Source organism: Leucoraja erinacea, chromosome 30, assembly GCF_028641065.1.
Source record: "Leucoraja erinacea ecotype New England chromosome 30, Leri_hhj_1, whole genome shotgun sequence".
Classification (NCBI taxonomy): Eukaryota; Metazoa; Chordata; class Chondrichthyes; order Rajiformes; family Rajidae; genus Leucoraja; species Leucoraja erinaceus.
In genome coordinates this window covers 14,071,962-14,097,030 of record NC_073406.1, presented here as the reverse complement: position 1 = coordinate 14,097,030, position 25,069 = coordinate 14,071,962, and the positions used below count along the sequence as shown (strand labels likewise).

At 42.9% G+C, this 25,069-nt stretch overlaps 1 protein-coding gene across 1 annotated transcript in view; it reads left to right on the top strand.

The window, feature by feature from the left end:
- si:ch73-206d17.1 (tyrosine-protein kinase STYK1) overlaps window positions 1–21,173 on the top strand; it is a 28,942-nt gene extending 7,769 nt beyond the window's left edge. The window contains exons 2-10 of the mRNA XM_055659461.1: window positions 3,871–3,936; window positions 5,443–5,583; window positions 6,777–7,010; window positions 10,614–10,795; window positions 11,611–11,694; window positions 16,746–16,963; window positions 17,440–17,480; window positions 17,979–18,075; window positions 20,091–21,173. Of these exons, the coding sequence (XP_055515436.1) occupies window positions 3,897–3,936; window positions 5,443–5,583; window positions 6,777–7,010; window positions 10,614–10,795; window positions 11,611–11,694; window positions 16,746–16,963; window positions 17,440–17,480; window positions 17,979–18,075; window positions 20,091–20,262 (1,209 nt within the window). The 5' untranslated portion in view covers window positions 3,871–3,896 and the 3' untranslated portion in view covers window positions 20,263–21,173. The remainder of the gene's footprint in view (window positions 1–3,870; window positions 3,937–5,442; window positions 5,584–6,776; window positions 7,011–10,613; window positions 10,796–11,610; window positions 11,695–16,745; window positions 16,964–17,439; window positions 17,481–17,978; window positions 18,076–20,090) is intronic.
- The last annotated feature ends 3,896 nt before the right edge of the window (window positions 21,174–25,069 follow it).

Below are 25,069 nucleotides of genomic sequence, written 5' to 3'. Positions count from 1 at the left end.
CCCCGGTTCGATCATGATTACGGGTACTGTCTTATTATCCCCGTGAATGCGTGGGTTTTCTCCAGGTGCTCAGGTTTCCCCTCGCACTCCAAAGATGTACAGGTTTGTAGGTTAATTGGTTTTGGTAAAAATTATAATTTGTGCAGGATAGAGTTAGTATGCGGGGATTGCTGGTTGGCGCAGATACAGTGGGTGAAAGTGCCTATTTCTGCCCTGTATCGCTAAACTAAACTAAACATACAAACCTTTTTCCAACCCCAAAATGTTCACTAAGCATTCTTGTCCATTTAGAACTGAAGAATTTCAAGTTGAGTTCGTAGAATGACCTACCTCAGGACACTGGAAGCTTCATCAGTGATGTCATCAAATTAAGTGAATCAGTGTTAAAGGAATAAGGCCGGCAAGAGTTTTGAAATAGAAGTTTACCTGTGTTCTTGTTGAATGGTAGTGCAATGTAGAGGGGCCGACTGGCCTAATCTTACTCCTGCTTACGATTGGTGCCTAGTTTGAATACATATTCTCCGCTGAATCATTTTGTTGTGTGTTTTTATTTTTGTTTTCTAAAATCTTCTGGACCATTTTTGTACTAAACACCATGGCTCTCTCTGTTTCCATTAGTTTGGTGTCCCATTGATTTAACTCTGGACACCACCCAGTAATCTACTGTCAATATAGTTCTTCTGCATAAATAAATGGTGTTCAAATATTGAGCAATTAAAATTTTAGCAGAAAAGGTCATAAAAATAATGGCCCACTTAGGCGATTTTATTTTTTTTTAAGCAACTACAGGCTAAATTTTCAACATGTTGAACATTTTTTGGCAACAGTGGGTTTGACGCAATGAGCATAACTTGACTTCTCCCGACATAGGTGCTGTCGTAGATTGTCGCCGGTTTTTCAGCGACCTACTACGACTATGACAGTCGCCAGCAGTTGCCTAAAAAATTGCCAAGTGGGACGGCCCATAAGGCAGAGAGTGAGAAACTTCGAAACATGTGGATTGTATCCTGGATACAATGAATGGATACATTGAATGGCGGTGCTGGCTCAAAGGGCCTAATGGCCTACTCCTGCACCTATTGTCTATTGATATAGAAAATATTATATGTGTCGTATCAGTAACCTTGAGAGGGAGAGAGAAAAGTGAACTATGTTAAAAGAAAAAGTACACTAGTAGTAGATGACAAAGTAGACTGAATGAATGTTCAGTCCATTTTCATTTGAACTTTCAGAAAAGAAAGGGTTAATAATAGCATGGAGTCATTAAAGAATGAATTGATCTTGAAGCAACAAAGAGGATTGATAACAGTTGATGTGGTTAATATTTAATGAATAAACTTAAAAACATTTGGTAATTATTTAAAATTGGACAGTGGCTTTGTGTTACGTAATTAGCCAAGGACAGAAATTGAAGAGTCATGCTGAATAAATGCTTTCCACATGAGGAAGAAATAAGCAGGTGATGTACCTTGGAGAAACAGGCAGTTTTAATGTTAGTGACTATTGTTATTATTACATTGCCGACTGGTTAGCACGCAACAAACTAATCTATTTGCATTTGCTAATAAACTGAGATTAGGGCAGCAAATGCATTAGACGTTTCTTCCGCAGTGACTCTCTCTTGGTGATAATGCGGTCGAAGTTTCCAGGCTATGGCTGGAGCTATAAAGAATGTTTTGCAGTTCAGCGTACAGCTGTTGAATCAGTCACTGTCTGCATTTAGATATGGATGATCTCCCTAAAATAGACACAAAATGCTGGAGCAACTCAGCGGGGCAGGCAGCATCTCTGGAGAGAAGGAATGGGTGACATTTTGGGTTGAGACCCTTCCTCAGACTGATGTCAGGGTGAGTGGGTGGTACATATATACGGAAGTGTATAGATAAGGAATTAGAATGTGCGAAAACAGTCAAAGGGAATGGAGATCAAGGAACATGTAGAATAGATCATTGTTAGTTACCTAGTTGGCTTGGTCTCCAGGCCCACCAGGGTGTGAAGTGGCTTGAACATCAGCAAGTCCACCACAGATGAGTGAGGAGCCTTATGGGCCTGTCCCACTTAGGCGTTTTCTTTAGGCCACTACAGGCGACTAGTTTGTGGCCACATGTTTGCCGGTGGTCGCCGGGAGTCGTCTCCTCAGTCGCGCAAAAAGTCGTAGCGTCTTTCTGATCGCCGCTAAATTTTCAACATGTTGAAACATTTTCGGAGACAGTGGGTTTGGCGCCAAGGAGCGTAGCTTGACATGGGTGCTGTTGTAGGTTGTCGCCGGTTATTCGGCGACCTGCTACAACTATGACAGTCGCCTAAAAAATCGCCAGGTGGGACAGGCCCATTAGGTCGACCTGTCCCTGAAACCTCTGACAGCCAGATGGGGCCTGCCCTGCTTCTAGAAGCCAGCTGTCAAATGCCACTAAATATTTTTGAATATGGAGAAATTATAAAAAAATGTGTTGTAAAATAATAATTAAATGAAATAATTTAAATGTAACATTCAATATATGATCGGCTATAAACCTGTAAGATGTAAATCAAAATGGAAATAATTTCAAGGAAATTTGATTTCTTCACCACACAGACTTTCCACCTGTCAGTGAGTTGCTGTCAACGGACCCGGTGCAGAATCCAAGGGCTGTTACATTTTTTTCCGCAAGTGTTGGATTGTGTGGATGTTGTGAACTCGCCTCCACTCACACTGCTCCTTTCAGGACTGCCATTTGACCAGCATGCTGTCGTCCATTTTGATAATATTTTTAGCAGCATTGGCACCAGATGCTGAGTCAGTCACCACACACTGTCACACATAACAGAGCTTGTTTGCTACAGCTTGTATTTGATCAGTGAGCCATAACAACTACCGTCTTGGATGTCCATTGGGAACAGCTCTGATAACAGTTCAGGTTATTTTGCATGAATACGTTTCCAATTACAAGTGGCACAGCGGTGCAGCTGATCGAGTTGCTGCCTCTCAGTTCGATCCGGTCCTCGGGTGCTGTCTGTGTGGAGGCTGCACATTCTCGCTCTGACTGTGGGGTTTTCCTCTGTGCTCCTGCATCCTCTTGTATCCCAAAGACGTGCAAACTGAAATGAATTGGTCGCTGTCAATTACCGAGTGTGTCAGTGAGAGGTAGAAGCTAATGATGGAAACGTGAGGGAAATATAATCGGATTAGTGCAAATGATTACGATGATTGGTGCAGACTTGGTCATCTGAAGGCCTGATTCTCTGCTGTATAACTAACTCCATGTAACATGCAGTAGTGTTTAATTAGTCTATTAATTGGGTAAGAGTGGGAAAAGGACACTGGTGTTTTTTCAGGGTTCTGCCAAATGCAGTTATGGCCATTGGGCCACAGGATACATTGTACAGGCACCCTGCACTGGAAGAAGTTCAAGGTGATGAAAACAATCCAGTCAGACTCATGACTATTCCTTCTGTATATTTAATGTGAGGAATTCCCACACAGATTATACATGGCTGAAATGAAGGGCTAAAGTGGGAATGGGGAGGACAAAGAGAAGCAAATCAAACTGCCAGCTCCATCTGGAACAATATCTGGTGTTGTCCTTGTGGTGTTTGCATGTTCCTCCTGTGACAGAGTGGGTTTTCTCTGGGTGTTCCAGTTTCCTCCCACATCCCCAAGACATGTAGGTTGATCAGTTCATTGGCCTCTGTAAATTACACCAATTGATGGTAAGGTGGTAGAATCACCCACACATATACTAGAACTAGAATCACCCAGAATTTTTATTCTGGGGCAGAATAAGATCTCTTTGGGGAGGGTGGGTCTTTGAAGGCATGCGGTGGGCCGATGGACCTGTTTCTGTGCTGCGTCTCTCCGTGACTACATGTCAATTCTTCTATGTTTTGCAGGTCCTGCCACTCTGTGATTCATTCTAATGACCCTCCACTGTAACTTCAGCATCTCGAATCGATGTAGTAAGTCTCCTGTTTAGTTTTGAATGTTCTTTTCTTCAATTTCATGCTCTTTGCCAGCACTTGCAGTTAGAACTCTGCTGGTCCAAGCCTTATGCTAGTGTGGAAACAGGCATCTGTTGCCCTGTTTTACTGAACATTCCTTGTCTGCTTTTGCATTTAGATGCAAGAACTTAAGCACCAATAGGCCACTCGGCCCCTCTAGCCTCGCCATTTAAAAGGTCTGATTTGCCACAAAGCTAGAGAGTGGTCCTGACCTACTATCGACCTCATTGGAGAACCTCAAACTATCTTTAATGGGACGTTAGTGGACTTTATCTTGCGCCAAACGTTGTTGCCTTTATCCCGTGTCTGTACACTTTGGATGGCTTGATTGTAATTGTGTATAGTCTTTCCACTAAGTGGATGGCACGCATCCAAAAAACGTGTCCCTGTACCTCGGTGCACGTGACAATAAATTAAACTTTTAAAAAACCCCAAAAAAACTGCTTCTGTGTTGGTTCCCCATGGTCCTGAATTCCCTGTTCTTGTAAATAAATTATCTGCTCTCTCCCAGTGACCCAGCTTCTACAAGCCTTTGGGGAAGGGAATTACAGAGAGAGTCACCCCCCCCCCCCCCACTGCTTTGTACCTCAGTTTTAAATGACTGCTCTCTAATCTTTCAACATTATCCCTTCATTCAAGTTTACCCCACCAGTCAAAACATCTCAAAATCTACCCTGTCCTGGCCGCTAAGGATGTTGTGTTCGAAAATTGACATAAATTATTTTGTTACACGATGGCAGAGGAATCTTGCCCTCCCCTGCCCTCTAATTAAATCTCCTGTAGCACCATGATAACTAATTACCCAGTTATCAGACCTGGGTAGTCGCCCAATGGCCTAGACCACAGGTCTGATGGAGGGTCTCGAACCGAAACGTCACCTATTCCTTTTCTCTAGGACTGCTGCCTGACCAGCTGAGTCACTCCAGCATTTTGTGTCTATCTTTGGTGTAAATCAGCATCTGCAATTCCTCCTTATGCATACCCAGTTGTCACATTGTTTTATCTAGAATGTTGCTTTGGCAGTTTCTCTGCTATTTGTCTTATCAGTGCCACACTCATTGGTTGGGGAACACTTTAAATTGTCCTGAGTCAATATTGGGAGCCACCTATTTGATTTGTAACTAACAAATATTTACAATTTGCACCACCCAACTACACTTTTTTTTTATCAGCTTTTATAAATGCTGGTTATAATGATGTAAAGGATGGGGTTGTTCAAATCTCCAATCGTGAAAACTAATATTCAGGGAAATTAAAATTCAATGGAAAAAATTAAAAGAATACTGGACAAACCCAGCGGGTTACGCAATATCCATGGAGGCAAAAGGTGGATGTCAGTGTTTCAAGTTGAGATGCTGCATCCATCCAGACATCAGTTTTTTGCTTTTATTTTCAACTTCTAGTATCTACATTTTAAAATAATGTTCACAACTGCAGCTGATACTTCTCTTCCTCTCATCTCAGATGTGAATGGTATAAACAATGGGATTATTATTATCCCAGTCATCCTTGGCATCTCCTCTGTGGTTCTGATCACGATAATCATATGGAAGACCTGTAAAATGAAGCAACAGAGGGAGCGTGCCCCAGTTATCCTCCTGCAAGGTGTGTGGAACTATTCCTTTGTGATAAATTAAATGATGTGAATAAATATGATCACTTCTGAGGTCCTATTAGTGCATCGATCTATCCTCAGTAGTATTCAAGGCAATGCCCTTAAATAAAGCACATTCCCTTAAAGGCTAGATCGGATAGGTTTAGAGGAGTACTAGACCGAGTGGGATCTGTTGGGTCCCTGTCACATGGGAGGCCTGGTCCCCCAACGCAATATTCCACCACTCACCCATAGCTCCCCCACTGCGCTGGGGCGGTTCATTTCCCCGTATCCCCAGCATTCCCTCCCCCTCCTCTTCAGCCTCCCTGTGTTTAAACTTAAAAACAAAAGTGCAATTGCACACCGCCAGGACTTTAAAAAAGAACCCAATTGCACTTTCCCTGCCTCCCCCAGCCCCCCCCCCCCCCCCCCCCCCCCCCCCCCCCCCCCTCATCTTAAACTTTAAAAACTTGCTCTTTAAAAACTCAGTGTTCTGTGATTGCAACATTGTTGTGGGCAGGGCTAGCAAGGATTTGGATTTTTGACACTAGATGTAAAAAGTCTAAATCTTAAAGTTTTAAATGTGAATAACTTGTAAAATATACCATCAATCTGATCAGTAGTGGGAAGATGTCGGTGCTGGGCTGATCAGTACTCTTATTCTGACCGTCGCAAATAATTTTCTCTGTTTCTTGTCTATTTCATGTTTGCATTGTTGGACGTTAAAATATTCTAAACCCTTGTCCCAGTCCTATGATTTTTCTCTAGATATTACTATGTAATTCACACTATGATGTCCATACCCTGCATTTTCTTCCACTACATATAATGACGTGTGGTTTGTGGACCAATTGGTCAGAATATTGGCCAAAAGAGCTGCACAGCAGTAGACCTGCTGCCTTACAAAGCCAGAGACTGGGTTTCGATCCTGACCGGGGGTGCTGTCTGTACGGAGTTTGTATGTGCTCCCTGTGACTGTGGGTTTTCTCTGGGTGCTCCAATTTCCTCCCACACTCCAAAGACGTACTGGTTTGTAGGTTATTTGGCTTGGGTAAAATTGTATACTGTAGGATAGTGCTAGTGTACGGGGCGATCGCTGGTCGTTGCTGACTTGATGGGCCGAAGGGTCTTTTCCGCGTTGTTCCTCTAAACTGCACAGATCACATCCCATAAATGTTGGTTTTAAACTTGATTCTATCTCTAGACAAATCTGAGCCTGTCCGTCAGCTGGAGAATGAAAATGGATCGGTGTCGACGGCAACTGAACGGATACTGGCAACTAAAGACCCCTCTCTGAAGCAGTGGGAAATTTCCCCCGAACACATAGTTGGCAATTTGGAATATATGCAGAGTGGGAGTTATGGCCCAATGTATATGGCCAACATCCTCTCTCTGGATGGGTCTGGAGAAGTCAAAGCTGTGTTCAAGTCTCTTCATGGTAAGTAAAGAATATCCCTTCTCATTTTGTGTTTCTTTCTCTTCCCTTTGTGGTAACTTATCTCAGTTGTGTTCAAGTGTAGGGTTGGCTGTAGAAGTCTACTTTCTATAATTTTATGAATGCCGTTTTAAATATATTTACTGTGTTTTGTCAATTGAGACGTGTGATCATGATTACCCTATTCAGAGCTCAACATCTGGCACCCAGTTGGTATCCCAGTCACTGCACTTAAACATCTGGAAGATTAAGGTTGGGTTCCATTCTTGGAACTTGGGGGGGGGGGGCACCGGTCTTTGGGGGGGGGGGGGAAGAAAGAAAAAGATCCCATATAACTAAGCTGCATCGTAGTGCAGAATTTAGTGTAATGGCTACAGAGAGAGTGTAGGTTAAAAAGAAAAGTGCAAGTGCCGGAACAAGGTATATTGGAAGATCAGGAATACATCCTTATGGGAGATCCAAACAAGAGTCTCATTCAAGTGGGGAAGAATCTGTTCTTGAATTGATTGTACGTGGTTTATTTTGCCCAGGAAAAGGGGAGAAGAGTTAATGACCAGGGGGTGAGGAGTTGATTCTCTTGGTAGCATTCGCAAGGCAGCATGAAGTATAGATGGACTCAAGGGGGTAGGGAGGGGGGTTGCGGCAGGTGGAGGCTTCTTGGTTTGTGTGATGGACTGGGCCGCCCCGCGTCTACAGCTCTCTCTATTTTCTTGAGGCCTTGGGTTGAGCAGTTGCCATTCCAAGCTATGATGCATCGAGACTGGATCCAGATGCATCCAGATATGGTGCAGTTGCAGAAATTGATCAGGACTATTGGAGAAGTGCTGGATTTCCTTAGCCTTATAAGGAAGTAATGTGCTTTCTTGACCTTATTGTCAATGTGGGTGGATCATGGCAAATTGTTGGTTTCTTTACACTCGTGAAGCTCTGGATGGTCTCCTCTTCAGCACCATTCATTCTGATTCCACCTCACTTCCCGAAGTCAATGTTCAGCTTTTTCATTTTGCTGATGTTGAGGCGGAGGTTGTTGTCTGGAAACCAAGTTACTGAAGATGGACACAAAAATCTGGAGTAACTCAGCGGATTAGACAGCTTCTCTGGAGAAAAGGAATAGGTGACATTTTGGGTCGAGAAGAAGGGTCTCAACCCGAAATGTCACGTAATCCTTTTCTCCACAGATGCTGTCTGACCTGCTGTTAATCCAGCTTTTGTCTGTCTTCAGTTTAAACCAGCATCTGCAGTTCCTTCCCAACCACGTTACTAAACTGTCATACCTGCACTCTGTTCGAGATCCAGCCCACTTCCGAGGTGCACTGGAGTTGGAGCAAAATTTGGCTGCACAGCCGTGAGTGTATGGGGAGTACAGTAGGAGCAGAGGCCACAGCTTTGTAGTGCACCAGAGGTGATAATGTTCACGTCTGAATTTCCATGACCTGATTTTATCTGGGAGTGGTGGGTTGGAGATTTTGTGGTTGGTCTTTTTTTAATTTTTATTTTACAAGTGTGTGTTTTGTTTGTGATGTAGAAAGATTTCTGTATTTTCTTTTCTTTGTCAAGCTTATCTTTTATTCCGACTGAGATGCCATCATATGTTTGGCCTCGTGGACCAGTAGCTATGAAGGAAAGCTGTCTGCCAGAGCGGCTCATTTGGAAGAGCATGAAAGACCTTTAGTGGCAGTGAAGGAAATTGCACCTTGTTCTAATTTCCGGTTGCTGCTAAAGGTTCACTTTACAAGCGATAACATGTAATGTAACTCACTTGACATCAGCCAGTGAACGCATGAACATTCTGGTGGTAATATCCTTTGTAACAGTGACTTCAAATTTAATTACCCCCCCCATCCTAACACTCTTGTGTGCATTGGTCCCAACATGGCAATACCTGGTCTCATGCTAAAATTCACATTCCCTCCCAAGTCCATGTCTCTGACTCTATCACCTCCCACAACCCCTCCAGAATCTTGCAGTTCTTCACTCTGCCCTTTTCTGCATTCTTGATTTTGTTTATAGCACAACTGGCAGCTTTGCCTTCATCTGAAATAAACACAAAATGCTGGAGTAACTCGGTGGGTCAGGCAACATCCCTGGAGAGAAGGAATGGGTGACGTTTTTTGATTCGAGTCCCTGCTTCAGACTGAATTGTGTAGATACAAAAAGATAGAATGGGAGGCTGAGAGGTCAATTAAATAATGTGATAATAGTGGGGAAGAAGCTGTTTCTGAATCTGGCAGTATGTACTTCCAAGCATTGCGCTGCAGGCTTCGGCTCATCAAGTGCTCCCCAGATGCGTCTTGTGTTCTAAGGGTTTTTTGCCTTAATCACCCTTGTACTGTGAATAACAACCGCTACAATCTCGTTGATTGTTTGGTGGGCAATAGATCCTTGGCTCATTCGTCACCATTTGTGCATTTTGATTTAAAATTCTTTTTTTTTTCAAGCTATAAGCAGTAGTTCAATAAATGACCATAGAAGCCAATTGGTTGAAAAACCATTAAAAGCTGCTGTGAAAGGATTAAAAAATATAATAACATTAGCACAGTTTGTAGAGAGTATAAGGAGCTAAGCATTTCCAAAAGTTGTGGGTGAACAAACGGTTTGAGGGACTGCATGGAAAGAATATCCCCAATCAAATATTGTACAAAGTGCGGTGGTCTTGGTGGGCTGCGTGGCTCCTTTTTAGTTCCACATTTGGTCTATTCAGATGGCTGGTGGTGGAGATTGTTCTTCCTAGTCCCGTGTCTGTACTCCTGTGGTGCTGGGCTAAAAGCAGTTTTCAGTAGAGGGAGCTATAAGCACGTTTAATCCACAGATTACATTGGCTGCTTGGACAAACCCAACAGTGAGGTGTATAGGAATTGATTTTTAATTTATTTTGCCGGTGCTGAACTTGACCCTTTTCCCATTCTATGAGCAGTTTGTCTTAACTGGGCATGAGTTTCCTGAATCACTGGTACTATTATAATGCGTAAGAGACATTTGGACAGGTATATGTAGATATGTAGAGGTATGGGCCAAATGCACGTAGGCGGGAGCAGTGTAGATGGGGCATCTAGGTCAGCGTGAACATGTTGGGCCAAAGGGCGTGTTTCCGTGCTATATGACCATCTCGCTGGGATGTAGCACCAACAAGTGAAGCTCGAGTCGGTTGTGAAAGGTTGATGCTGTTCAACAACAGGTGGGGAGAACAGCAAACCTTCACGCAACCTGCCTGGCCAACGGGAGTGTTCCTCCAGATCCCCATGGAAAGCCCACTCACTTGCACGAGACACTTTCGAATAGCGTTATGTGGAGGCTACAGAGGCAGTGACAGGAGGTGCTTCAGCAAGTATTTAATGGGATCTAGTAATTCAAAGGCATCCTCACGAAATTAACATTTACAAAGAACTCCTCGCCAAAAAGTTATTTTAACATCCGCCAAGGACACTTGCCATGGGAACATAATGTAACATCTCCAAATAATTCTAGTAGCGTGTTGGAATTTTGATGAGCTTTTCTATTCAAATTCCAAGTCTATCAGATATGGCCATGAACAATGAAGCATCGTAGCGAAAGGATTTAGGAACAATTTTCTTGATTTTTACAATTCTGTGCTTTTTGTTACATCAGACAACGCAAGTGCAAAGGAATTGAGTGACTACCTGGACCTGCTGAAGTTCCACACAAAGATCTGTAATCATGAATCCATTGTGAAACTGCTGGGCTGTCAAACAGAGAGAATGCCCCTGTACTTGCTGTTGGAGTTCGTGAATGGGGGAAACCTATTGCACTCCTTGTGGAAATCTCGTGAGGTTTGCAGATGATTTATTTTATCTTTTTTTTTTGGGAAGAAACACATTTTAAAAGTTTGCTTCACTCATTATGGGTGAGCCGAATTTGGTTTGTGTTATGTGATTATACTATAATTGTTGGAAAATTGCCAGCAGAAATATCCCAAACAATTTTGTTTTTTTTGGGTAATGGTTAATGAATCCATGATTCCACCATTGTGCTGGGGTTGGCCATTGACTTCAATCTAAACCAGAACATCATGACGATTGAAGCAAATCAGGGGCATTAGGTCTTTTGGCTTCCCAAAGCTGTCCACCTCTACCACGGCACAAATCAAGTGTGAGGCGGAATGACTTTCATTCACTGGATGGGTTTGGCACCAACAACTATAGACAATAGGTGCAGGAGTAGGCCATTCGGCCCTTTGAGCCAGCACCGCCATTCAATATGATAATGGGTGGTCATCCACAACACATCATTCTGCATCAGTTTCTGCATTCGAAACTGCACCCCGCCCACCACCCTAACTATCCCTTCCTTCCATTGCATACTGTGGCTGAAGTCTGCACCCACCGCAGTGATTTTCTGTAACTCGCTCAACTACAGTTCCCAAAGCAGAGACTACCACAACGCGTCCCCAATATATTGCTGATCCTCCATCAGCACTTATGGCTCTGTCAGCTTGTACCAAGTGACCTTGCCCAATCCCAGAGTCCATCTTAATGTGCAGACAGGAACCGCAAAATATTAGTGGTCAGTGAATTGTGTCAGAATTTATCTGCTGTACCCTATTTATTATTTTAAAATATTATTTATTTTCTCTCCCCATGTGTAGACAGAAGCTCAAGCTGGAGGAGGAGAACTTAAACTCACTGAGAGAGATGTATATAGCATTGCAAAGCAAGTAGCATGTGGACTGGTAAGTTTAACCTGTCAGAATAATTTCTACCGAAACTAGCTAAATATTAGTTACTCAATACAAAAAGTATTGGGACAGCAGAGAGTATCTGAGTAACAAAGAACCCGACGCCCTTTAGTCTACTTTTCACATTTTGTCTTTTGTCACTTAACGGCCTGTCCCAATTGGGCGTCATTTGCGCGTCATTTACACGACATCCTAAAAATTAGTCGGCGCGTCGTGACTCGTGGTGAGGCGTGTTGGCGTATCCAGTGACAGACGGTAACCCGCGGTGCCCCAGGATTTTGGAATACTCAAAATCCTCGCGCGCCACCTGCGTGCCGTACCCCTTGCGCACACTGACGTACTGCTGGTGTACGCTGACGTACTGACGGCGTACGTGGAGCGCGTGGAGCGCGTGGTGACGCACGAACATTGCCTATGCTCATTTATTATGCGTCAGCGTCCGTAACCACGCGTCGTCCGTACGCCGTCGGCGCACCATTTGCGCTTCATTTGAGTATCGCACCACGTGACCACACGGGTATAAAGCACGCGTAGTTTTTTAAATTTTTCACTGGAAAAGTCCTTGCCACGGAGATTGGACTAAGTTCAAACGACATCGCAAATTGCTCCCAAAAGAAGCAGGGCCCTCAAGCACGGTGCACGACTGTCATACTGCCAGACAAAATTCGTGTGACAGTCACTACCGGCCTGTCGCGTAAATGACGCCCGTCGGACAGGTCCTTTACTCCACCCATCTGCCGTTCACCCCCCCCCCCCACCTTTCATCTATATCCAGGTATCCCGTGCCAGCCTTTGCCCAACCCCCACCTCTCTTTTCCTGCTATTCCCTCCCTTTCTCCACAGAGTCTGAAGAAGGGTCCTGACCTGAAGTGTCGTCTGCCCATTCATTCCACAGATGCTGTCTGACCCGCTGAGTTCCTCCACCATTTTGTTTTGTGTTGAGTCTAACCTGCAGAGACTGTTGGGAGTTGGTCCCTACAGGAGTGTTGGGGAATTGCAGTTTAGTGTTCACTTGTGTACACAGAGCATAGTTGGCAAAACTACAGGTAGCTGGCCACCATCTCTGGGACTTCATTGGCTCAGATTTTTCTGTTAACTTTGAAGTTTTTAATTTTATCAGATGAATGTAACTTTGTAAGTTAATTGGCTTCAGTGAAATTGTAAATGTATAGGATAGTGTTAGTGCACGGGGTGACCGATGGTTGGCATGGATCCGGTTGGCTGAAGGTCCTGTTTTCACAGCTGTATCTCTAATGTCTAAAGTCAATGAACCACTGAAGTCGAGCTCTTTGGTTGGACACCGTTTTAGAGATGACTTGCCGTATACTTGGATTGAACAGCAATTCCCTGTCAAATCAAGGGCAATATGTCCTCAAGAATACTTTATTTGGTCTGTTTTGTGTTTCAACAAGGCAGTTTTCTGTCACTAGGGCTTAATCATGGAAATATTGCTGAAATGGAAAACAGTATTTTCTGTAGAATTGGCCCATTTGCACATTGGAGTTGCTATGTCCTTATCAGAAGAGTTAAGAACTTTTCCCACCAATTCATGCACTGCTGCTCCTTAATTCTTAATGCATCTTACCCTATCTATGTGTGCAAGTCTTGTTCGGGGAACCCTGTCTTTTCATTTACCTCTTCTGTGACTGCTGTAATTCCAGGTCACTGATCCACAATGTGAAGTTTTACTTTGAAGGCTTTGAACAAGGATTCTTAATTATTTTCTTAATCATATTGTTATTCCTGTGTTTCTGTGAGTTGAGGATTCATTCAGAATTCTGTAATGTAATTTTGTTTTAATCCTTCACCTTTAGCAAGCTTCCTCTGTGCCATCTTTGGTTCAAGGAGAAAATCCCAGCTTGCCCATTCAAATCCTGTGGCCAAAATCTCCCATCTCTCAACCTTTCCAGTAACTTTCTTTCCTTGGTCCAAGACAGTCATTTCTTCCTTGAGTTCGGTAACAAGAGTTAGGGCATGTATCTCGGGCTTAACCTGTGCTTTTTACAAGCTCAATGCAAATTGTCCACATTTGTATTCTTCGTCTCTGTTTCTGAGTACAAAGATCCCATATGCTTCACGACTTGCTCTCTCGATATTCCCTCCACTTTCTAAGATTTACGTCCCAGAACACCCAGCTCTCTCCATCTTAATACACCCATTGCGCCCATGCCATTTATGTTGCCTCTTTTTATGCTTTCTCATCACACATTTTCCTATTAAATTGCACCTACCTCTTGTGTTCACATTCAACCAGTTTTCCTGTCTTCTTGCAGGAATGAATGAGTGCCAAACCTTCAGTGTTTGAAGGGCACAGCATTGATTGATTCCATGACCAGTTTAAACGACATTGACTGGTACTGCTACAACCTCGGTATTATTATCAATCTGTCAGACCGGGTAATTCATCGGAACTTTAGCTGCCAGTCGTGGGTCAGTGCACACACTCCTGCCTCTGGTTCAGAAGCTTGTAGATTCAAATCCTACTCCAGATATTTGAGTAAACTGTGCACATTCTGGTTGTCCTATCCTTCAGCTGAGGTTGTAACACAACAAAAGATTTTCAGCTGAAGAGACGGGTCTGAAGATCAGTCTGAGGAAAGGTCTCGACCTGAAACGTCACCCATTCCTTCTCTCCAGCGAAGCTGCTCGTCCTGCTGAGTTACTTCAACATTTTATGTCTATCCCCGTTATTTATTTATTTATTTATTTATTTATTTATTTATTTCCAAATATACTTTATTCGAGAAATAAATAAATACAATACAAGATCCATACAAGACTCCATCCGACATCCTCGGAGGCTATACATACATTCAATAGTTTCCCCAAATCACAATTTTACCCCACACCCTTGCCACTCATGTGGCCCACTGGTGTGGAATCCCTTCCCTCATTTCAGATTCAGATTCAGATTCAATTTTAATTGTCATTGTCAGTGTACAGTACAGAGACAACGAAATGCATTTAGCATCTCCCTTGAAGAGCGACATAGCAAACGATTTGAATAAATAATAATAAGTGTCCGGGGGGGGGGGGGGGGGGGGGGTTGGTGATTGGCAGTCACCGAGGTACGTTGTTGAGTAGAGTGACAGCCGCCGGAAAGAAGCTGTTCCTCGACCTGCTGGTTCGGCAACGGAGAGACCTGTAGCGCCTCCCGGATGGTAGGAGGGTAAACAGTCCATGGTTGGGGTGAGAGCAGTCCTTGGCGATGCTGAGCGCCCTCCGCAGACAGCGCTTGCTTTGGACAGACTCAATGGAGGGGAGCGAGGAACCGGTGATGCGTTGGGCAATTTTCACCACCCTCTGCAATGCCTTCCAGTCGGAGACAGAGCAGTTGCCATACCATACTGTGATGCAGTTGGTAAGGATGCTCTCGATGGTGCAGTGGTAGAAGTTCACCAGGATCTGAGGAGACAGATGGACCTTCTTCAGTCTCCTCATTTTGAGGGGTTCTCCACCACACCTTGCCCCCCATGTTCAGCAGCGGAAGGAACCTTGGACTATGGTCGTCCCCCACCGAGCCTTGGCGTTGGCTGCACCGAGCTTCAGTGTGTCCCTCAGCACGTGCTCCTGCAGTCTGCAGCGGGCCAGTCGGCAACATTCCCTGACGGACATCTCGCTCCGCTGGGTGGTGAACAACGCTCGGGCAGACCAAAGAGTGTCTTTCACCGAGTCGATGACCATCCAGCAGCACTCGATGTCAGTCTCTAGATGCGTCCCTGGGAACGGTCCATAAATCACAAAGTCCTCTGTGACGGAGCTGTTCGAAATAAACCGTGACAGGGACCCCTGCAGACCTCTCATGACTCTCTTTGCAAATCCACACTCTGCAAAGAGGTGGGCAATCGCCTCCTCCTGCAGTTCCTTCCTAAAGATGTTCTGATGGCCAGTACACCAGATTCTTTGAAAGAATAACTCACTGATGGCCCTGATGGGTGAGAGTGAGCTACAGCGACATATCAAATGAGATAATACCGCAAAAGTATTGCAGAAATAGGGTAGAAACTGAAGAAGGGTCTCATCTCGAAATATCACGTCCTCCAGGAATGTTGATCCAGCACTTTGTGTCTGTATTACCCCCTCAAAAGTACACGATTGATTTTAAGTGTTTGAGATCTCCTTGTAAATGTCAGTATTAATACGTATAAATATCTGGTGCAGGGTCATTGACCTGAAACATTGACCTTGCTTCTATCTGGAATGATGTTGACTGACCTGTCAGATTCCAGTATTTTCTATTGTTCTATCAGATTTCAAGTGGACATTCTCATGCTAATTTGTTTCCTCACACATATTTCTCCAAATGTATTTTTATTTATTTTTTAAATGTAAAAGGGGGAATTGCCATCTTAAAAAGAATACGGAGCCAGGGTTTCATTTTGAGAGTGCAATGCAAATGTTGAAGCACTGGATGAAGCTGGGATGGCAAGGTTTGGCCAACTTCAACATCCGCCAAGATTCCAGTCCGTTGCCATTGACTAGATGGTTGGTCTCCATTGTGTGTTGTGCAGGGGTAGATCAAGGACAGTTAAAATTCACCAGAAAGAGCAGTGAACTGATTGAGGGTTGTAAGAGGTAAGATTCTGATGCGTTTTGCACTATGTGTAGTAAATTGAATTGAAAGGATCATGTTTAGAATTTACATTTTCTTTCTATCTGCTTCTTCCAAGAATATCTGTTCATTCAGGTTGTGGATGGGAGTACTGTTCATGTTTAATAAACTGCTGTGACTCAGTAGAAAGCAGGGACTGATGATAGAGAATTTTTTAAATCTCTGGTGGTGGGTAAACTAATTTCAGAATTAGCTGGCGTGAGGGTTTCTGAGACAAAGCCTCTTTATTGTCTGCTTTGATAATGTGATCGCAGTTACCTAATTGAAAGCTTCCAGCTATGAGCAGAGATGGAAATTCTGGCTCTTCTTGTCATCCACAGATTAACTGTTGTTCATTTTCCTGTGCAGAATTGTAGTTCTGTTTTGACTAAAACCCAGTTGAAAACATTGCGTATCCAAAACTCTATTCAGACTGTGTATCCATTTGGAACAGGAATATCTGACTACAAAGCACCACCTAATCCACGGGGATGTTGCTGCCCGGAATTTACTGATCCACGACAATCTCACCGTTAAACTGACTGGCCTGAGCCTGGCCTTTGATGTTTACAAGACGAGGACTCTCTCATCCCACAAAGCAGCCCAGGTTCCCATTAAATGGCTTGCACCCGAGAGGATAATGAAGCTGCCAATTACGGAGAAGAGTGACACGTGAGTACAAGAGCGTTTCCCTATTGGAATGGAGGGGAGAGTTCATTGGGGTCTGAAGTGTTGTGCGATGTACTGTAGGTGCCCAGTGTGAACAGGAACCTGCAGTAAAGATTATGAATGCAAGTGGGACATTGTTGTGCATTGTCATCAGCCTTTCCTTTCGGACTTGCTAACATTTGTAGAGTATTTGATATCCATTCACTGAGGGAGAGAGCTCAGTCCAATATGTACCAGTTTCGCATCAGAAAATATTAAATTGGTGAATATTAAATTATTATCTGTAGCTGTTTGAGTACATGTTAAAATGCTACCTAGAAACCCAATGACAAACTATTAGAGTATCAATACCGTGTTGAACATTAGGATAAATATCCATTGGCTTTATAAGAGTGGGTGTGATTCTGTTTAAGGAACAACTGCATTTTTATTTATTCACTTTATTATTTGCGCATTTATTGATACACTTTTATTTGCAGGTGGTCTTTTGGAATTCTTGCCTATGAAATAATTACTCTCGGTATGTATACAGTCTAATTAACTGCAAGTATTATACATTCATGATTCAATACTTAGCACCTTTTCCAGTGATTTTGCTAATGGATCCTAATGACCGTAAATTTCACTTTATCATTATCCAATTTAAAGGATCCAATCTAAATTCCTTTGTATTTGGAAATGTAGCAACTGCAAATGGTGCCGATGTCTCCATTATTCATCTAGGATTAAATATCCATTGAGATATGATGTTAGTTCGAGGCTGTATTCACAGTGTAGGTGAAAAGGAATGAATGTATAATTGTCAATGGAAACCATTTTGCATTACAACCAATCCTGTTAACCTTTAATTTCTCTAATCGGAAAGGTATACGATTATGATGGTTGCAGTGTTTTACTGCAAGTCGTTGCTTCAAAGGGCATGTCTGACTTGGGGAATGTTGCTGAGGGGTTGATAGTTCACACACTGTTGTGCTTCTGTTTAAGTAATAATTACTTGACTCTCTGATGACTTTTGCAGGTTCTCCTCCATATCCAGAACTTCAGCCTCTGGAGGTGTTTCCAAAACTGCAAAGAAATTATAGAATGTCGAAACCTTCTAATAGCAGCAATGCACTGTAAGTACTTTCCCATTCACCAAACTAAATTGCCAAACTATGAAGAGCCTTTACAATAGACAGTCAATGGTATGGAATAGACTGCTTAGTTGTTTGAGCCAGTTTGGCTTCTCACTAATATCTTTCATTCTCAAAGAAATCTGTTGGTCTCACTCAAAAATGTCAAAAAAAAGCAATCCACTTTGGAGAAGAGACGCCGTTATGCAACAAAGAATTGGCGTCTTGACTTGATGCCAAAATGGCTAGCACTTCTGTTAAGATTATGTTCTGTTCTGAATTCCACACCAGAATAATTTCATACCTAATCAAATCACTAGTTATATATTGACTAGATTACTCTTCAGCCGTGGTTAAGCACTAAACTAAATGATTACTGGCTATAGTGAAGTGGAGACACATGAAACTGCATATGCTGGAATCTAGAGCAAAAATCTTGAGTGCTGGAAGAACTCTGGGGATCAGGCAGCATCTGCAGGGGAAATGAAGAGACAGTGTTTCTGGTCGAGACTCTTCTTCAGACTGATGGTATTTGGCTGCTGATCTGTTTTCCACTAGATCAGCAAATGTAATCCATTAGGAAGGTATCAGCCTTGGAGTTGTGCAGCGAGGTGGCTGGTGAACTGACCACCAGTGATAATTTAGCCTCTTTAGCAGTCAGATGGAAGGTGGCAGAACGGATTACAAGTTTCAGCCACAAAGCAATTCTGACCCTGGGCAGGTTGCCAGGACGAGTGATGAGACGAGACATGTTGTGGGAGGTTCTCCAAATCATGATTGGGATTGATGGTAGGTGAGCAAACAATCGTATTTTCCAAAAAAAGGTGCATCTCAGACCTATTGGGATTTGGAGTATGCATTACTGTTTCTACATGCCCCACAATCTTAGAGCCCAAAATGAGTTGCTTCTCATCCGGTTACTGGAGAGAGATGTCTAATTAATCCTGCAGCTTGAGTGAAGAGATTGCAGGAAATTAGCTTGCACCTCCTCCATTTAAAACTCCTGGAAGTGACAGAGTGCGGTAATGCAAAAGTTACAGTCGAGTGTTGAGTAGGAAACTGGTGCACCAAGCGGAAACCTGCAGGGTCATGGGGAGAAAGTAAATGGTTGATGTTAACGGTCGCAGCACTCAAACAGCTTTGTTTGTTGCAGATTTAAAAAACACCAATATTGCAGAATACAATCTGCTTTCATTCTCTATTTTAATCTCTCAAATTGTTTATTTTGAATGGTGAGCGCTGAGGACTTTGTTCGGAAACTGTTTGGCATAGTTATCGAACACTGAGCTAAGTGAAAATGCACAATTAGAGTGAAGCAGTAACACGTGTGATTCATGGTTAATGAGGTCAGTGGATATTCAGCTGTCACATTGTTGTGCTCAGGAGCTTGTTCAAGCCTGTTCTTCCATCACTGTTTCCATTAGAATTCAATACTAAATGCAGCTGCATATTTGTTTACTACGGATCAGGAAATATTTTTCCATTCACCATTCATTAATATATTTCTGCCACATAATACACATACGAAAACTAAGATGTGCTGAGCATCTAAAGGGCCTGTTCCATTTGGCGATTTTCTCTGGCGGCTGACAGTTTGTAGGGTGAAAATGAGAAGCTAAATGAGATGATAGCATTATTATCATCTCATTTAGTTTCTCATTTTCACCCTACAAACTGCTGGGAATGGCCGGTTTCCTTTATCATCATTACTTTTTTTTGCATATCCTTCATTCATTATTCTTTACCTCTCCACATCACTGTCTATATCTCTCGTTTCCTTTATCACCCATTCCTTCTCTCCAGAGATGCTGCCTTTCCCGCTGGGTTACTCCAGCTTTTTGTGTCATAACTTCTGTTCAAAGCAACAATCTACAATAGGTGGCCCCAATATGAATTCTTCCCCCATATTTTCTGATCTCGTCCCCAGTCCCTCAGCCATAAAGTCGTATTGAGTTGAACCGTGACCTAGGAACCTGTAAAATCATACGTTGTAACTTTGTTTGCCATTTCCCTTCCAGATATGATCTGATGAAACACTGCTGGCAATGGAAGGCATATGATCGGCCAAGCTGGTCAGAGTTGATCAATAAACTCAATTCCTGGATGAATACTGCTGACAAGGTTGAATTGCTAAAGGTAGCCGATGATCTGGACCTTGACCAATACAAGCAAGCTGCTGGTGTTTTCTAGCAAGAACTACAATGCAAAAGCTGCTTGGCTGGGACCATTTTATAACTGCAAGTGTTGAGGCAAATGCTCATTACCGGTCACAGTCGCAGAATACTGCCTGCTATACAGACTGGGAATTTGTGCTCTGGCTGGCCAAGCTGTGACTGGATTGGATTATGCAGTGGATTAACCCAATATTCTGTTGTGACTGATGACTTGGAGAAGCCCTCTTGGGCTGTGGTAACCCAGGATCTTTCACTGATGTTGCTGAAATTCAGTGATGGCTTGAATCTAACACAAAACCACTTGTACAACCAACACTGCACTCTGATGTTTGACGGCTGAGGAAAGATAAATCTGCTGGAGGACGCCATTGGACTGTTACAATCGGGGAGTAGCGTGCAGTAAACTCCAGAATATAAGCTTGAGTGTACTCGGGTCATGATTAGTGGTGAGAAGGTTTTAGTTAAAGGAGAAGAAATGGTAACATACTGTTATACACAATTGACTAAGCTGTCTGCTGTGAAGTTCCAATACATAACATCAGTTTTGTTTTGGCTTCACCCCCTGCACTTGTAAAACAGGCTGCTACTGAAAAATATCAGAGAAATTCTACAGGTCACTGTGAATCTCCAAATGTAGGAGTAATTTTCTTGGGTGAGTTGAGATTGCGGTGTACAGGAAGGCATTTGCAAAACTTGAAAATAAATTTAAAATCTGGTTAAAGTTGCAGCTGGTTTCTAACTTTGATAGAACCTCGTGTACGCTGAAGCGTATATTCCATTGATGCGGAAAAGCTGGTCATATACCTCTAGCCTATTCCAAGTTTCCTTCACCACTTGACAACTTGCTGGGCCTCAATAATAAACGAAGGAGGAGGAGATGAGGCCTGAGGATCAAGGTTTGTTATAAGTGGGACTATTCTTCCAAAAAAAAAACTGTTTAGAAAGCAGTGATGGTTTGCAAAGCCAATTAAAGAGCAACGTGGTTCAAGGCAAAGGTTCACCAACGGTTGTTGTGGGCAGTGCAGCATTGCTGAGGTGTGCCAGAGGTTCCTCCTGCATGTGACAATTAAGGTTCCAGCTCGTTTTGGACAACTGCAGTGGGTATCAGACACGTGTCTGAGTTTTCCTTGCACTGTTATGGCAGGTAAAAGTATGCCTATCTATAACAGTACATAACAAATTTCAACCTACAGATTCACCATTGAAAGCATCCCATCAGGATTCATAATACTTTGATTCGCCAACTGCTCTGCCTGAGGCCGCAAAAAATTGCTGAAAGTGTTGGACGTAGCCCAGTCCATCCTGCAAACAAGTTCACCCACCCCCATCCCCATTGACTCTATCTACACCATGTTAGCTCAGAACGGCAGGCAACATAATTGAGGACCATCAGGCCGAAGATGGTTCAATGGTTCTTTATTATCACGTGTACCTACATGAACAACTAAATTGTACCTTTATGTTGGTAAAATTAACTTTATTATCGCCTTAAAAAAAGGAAAGTAACCATTGAGAGAAGATTTCTAGGACAGTGAATGTTGTGGCTGTAAGGGGTCTGAGGCAGTGCGTGAATCAATCTCTTCACTCTTCAAACCCTTCCTGTGATCTGCAAGGTATGTTATAAATATGCCTTGCAGAAAATGGGCAGAGTTTCAGTAGTGTATGATTTCCCGTAGTGCAAATTCCATTTGCTTAGATGACTTAAACTCAAACAGTACTCAAGAAGCTTGGCTCCATCCCAGGCAAAGTTTGATCAACACCATATCCAACATTGGTCTAGTGTGGCTGTAATGTTTGCCTGCTGCCAGGTGCTCTGGAGATAAAGAGTACTTTGGGAAACATGCCCTATGTTCCCAACCAGTAATATCTAAAGTCACCAGGCCCCTTGGAATAGCTTTCATTGGAAGTTTCCCTCCAATCCAATTAAGATTTCACTTTGAAAATCTATTGCTCTTTCATTATTGTCACAGCATCAGATGGTGAATCTCTGGAATTCTCTTCCCCGTGGATGGTGGAGATAGCTTCAATATTGGAAAGATTTATGGTTATTGGGGACTGATGCAGAAGAAAAGTTGAGGCCAGCATTGATTGCCCATTTTCACATTGAATGGTGGGGCAGGTATAACTGCCCTGGTGGCCTAGTCCTACTCTTTTTTTGTGTGTTCTTGTGAATGTAGTCCTGTATAGAGACAAGACACCTTGTATTTGGATGGTACTTGCATATTTAGCAATTGGAACTGATGGACTTGAATGAGTTATTTTAAAATTGTCCTAAACGACTGAATTGCTCAGCTTCCAAGCAAAGATTAGTTTGGGTCATTTTAACTGAGTTTTTAATTACATTGAAGCTTACTTCACAATCATACAAGGGGGGGGTGAAAGATTGCAACCTTCACGTGGTCTGCCCTGTTTTGACAAACACAATCAACCCGGCGTGCACAATCAAATAAGATCAAATAGAACAAGTAGTCCTACAACTTTAGGCTGTGGACACGCAAGAAGATCATACAATGGACAAACCAGGTAAATTGTTTGCCACTGTTTCCCATTTAATAATTTAAAAACACACATAATACAGATTTGGCTAATTTTGTTTTATTGGGGGAAAAGTTTTGTACTCAAATATTTACAGGCATTACATATAAACACGAGTTTGAAACTTCAGACTTGTTAACAAGAAGGTTCTGTGATTAAATTAAGATTCTTTAATCCAGTGCTGGAAAAATCAACCAAAGCTTTGTAAATGACATTCCACTTTAGTTAGTTATTCCTACATTTTATCTCAAAGAATGGGTGGATCAACTAGTCCTCTGAAAAAGTGATTGCAAAGAAAACAAGAACGATAGAAACTAATAAAAATTTGAGAGAGTTTTTAAAGTGTTACATCACAAACTTGGATGTAATATTACATGCGGCAGCAGCAATACATTTTATCATGAACATCCATCACAGTGACACTCCACAATCCTCACTGTGATGGAAGGCGAAAATAAGTTCAATCTTTTCTCTCCTGCGGTCGGGGGCCTCGAGTCCACCGTTGATGGGAAGATCATGACTCCCGTAGCCGGCGGTGAGCCCTCCGCATCAAGGCAATCAGCTGCTGCATCGGGGGAAATATCAGCCACCCCGCACCGGACGATCGAACCCCGCGTCGGGGCTGGTCGAACTTTCCCCGACATTGGAGCTCGCAACATCCACAGCGGGCTTTCAATGGCCGCAGTTGGAGAAATCCCAGGCAAGAGATCAACCCCAATGTTAAGTCCACGGTGGGGCCCAAGGTCAGTCCGAGGAGGCCTCCAGCTCCATCGATGGTAGGCCGCAGAGCGACCGGAGAATGCGACGCAAAAATTAATCGCTGCTCCGGTAAGGTAAGAAACTGAAAAATAAGCTTCCTCCCCCACATAAAACAAACCGGATGACCATATTGCCACCTTCAATGGACTCTGTCAAGTTGTGGCTCTGGCTGGTTGATGCAATTTAACAGTCTCAAAGAATTGCAGGCTCAAGTGTACAGGCTATTTGTATAGCTAAATCTGCTTGTTTTCCAGCACTATCCAACTCTTCCCTCAAAATATGCTGTACATATGACGGCATAGTGGCTTACATCTATGGTAAATATGGATGATGCATATTATTCAAATACACAAGCTAACAAGTAGTTCAGACTCTGTCTGGATTCTGCAGAATTTATTATTCCATGAACACATTGCCACAAGACCTGGGCAGCACTGTGCTGTAACAGTAGAGTGGCTCTCTTACAGCGCCAGGACCCAGGTTCGATCCTGACTACAGGTGCTGCCTATATGGAGTTTGTATGTTCCTTCATGACCATGTGGGTAGTCTCCGCTCGCTCCGGTTCCCCCCGCCACATTCCAAAGACATGCAGGTTTGTAGGTTAATTAGCTTCTATAAATTACCCCTTGTGGGTAGGATGCGAAACTGGGAAAAAATAGGATTAGTGTATGGATGATCGTTGGTCGGCGTGGCCTGAAAAGGCTGTTTCAACGCTGTATTTCTGAACTAAACTAAACTTGTTTGTATTTCACACATGAATGATCTGCATTAAATGGCACAGAAATTAAGCTAAGTTCCTTACAAGAAGATCCACTTTAAAATGTACACAGATGCAATGTGCTTCATATACAAAAAACTTCACATTACGGGCAAAAAGAAAAAAAAAGTCTTGTAGTTACTGCAATTTTTCATACCTTGAAATACTTGACTACGAATTGCTTTTGAAGTGTAATCGCAGGTGTATTAAAGGAAACAAACCTGCTAATTTGTTCACTAGCTCACAAACAGCAAGATGGAATATGATCTGGTCATCTATTTTAGTAATGCATAGCAAGAGATAAATAGATGGCCAGAGCATTGTATAAATCTTTCCAAAACAAAAGTGATGTGCACTTTTGTATCTACACGAGTAGTAGTCAGGCACTGGTTTAATATCTTCATTTGAGAGGCAGCACTATCACTTGTGCAGCACTGTCTTAATCCCGTCCTGAGACTGGGGTTACTTTCTTATCAAATCTTTGGACTTGCAGTTACTTCCAATCTTCTAAGAACATAGAACAATAATAATCCATATAACCTCCAATCTCTACATATTCATGTGCCTATCCAAAAGTTTGTTGTATGCTGCTATTGTATCTGCTTCTCCCACCATGCCCAGCAAGGAATGTTCCACGCTGTTTTTTTCAAACACTTACCCCCATATATCCTTTAAACTTTGCCCCTTTCACTCTCTAATCTTTGGAATTTCTGGGGAAAAGATTGACTGTCTACCCTATTGACAGTTGACATCACACAATGAAAAGAAGCAT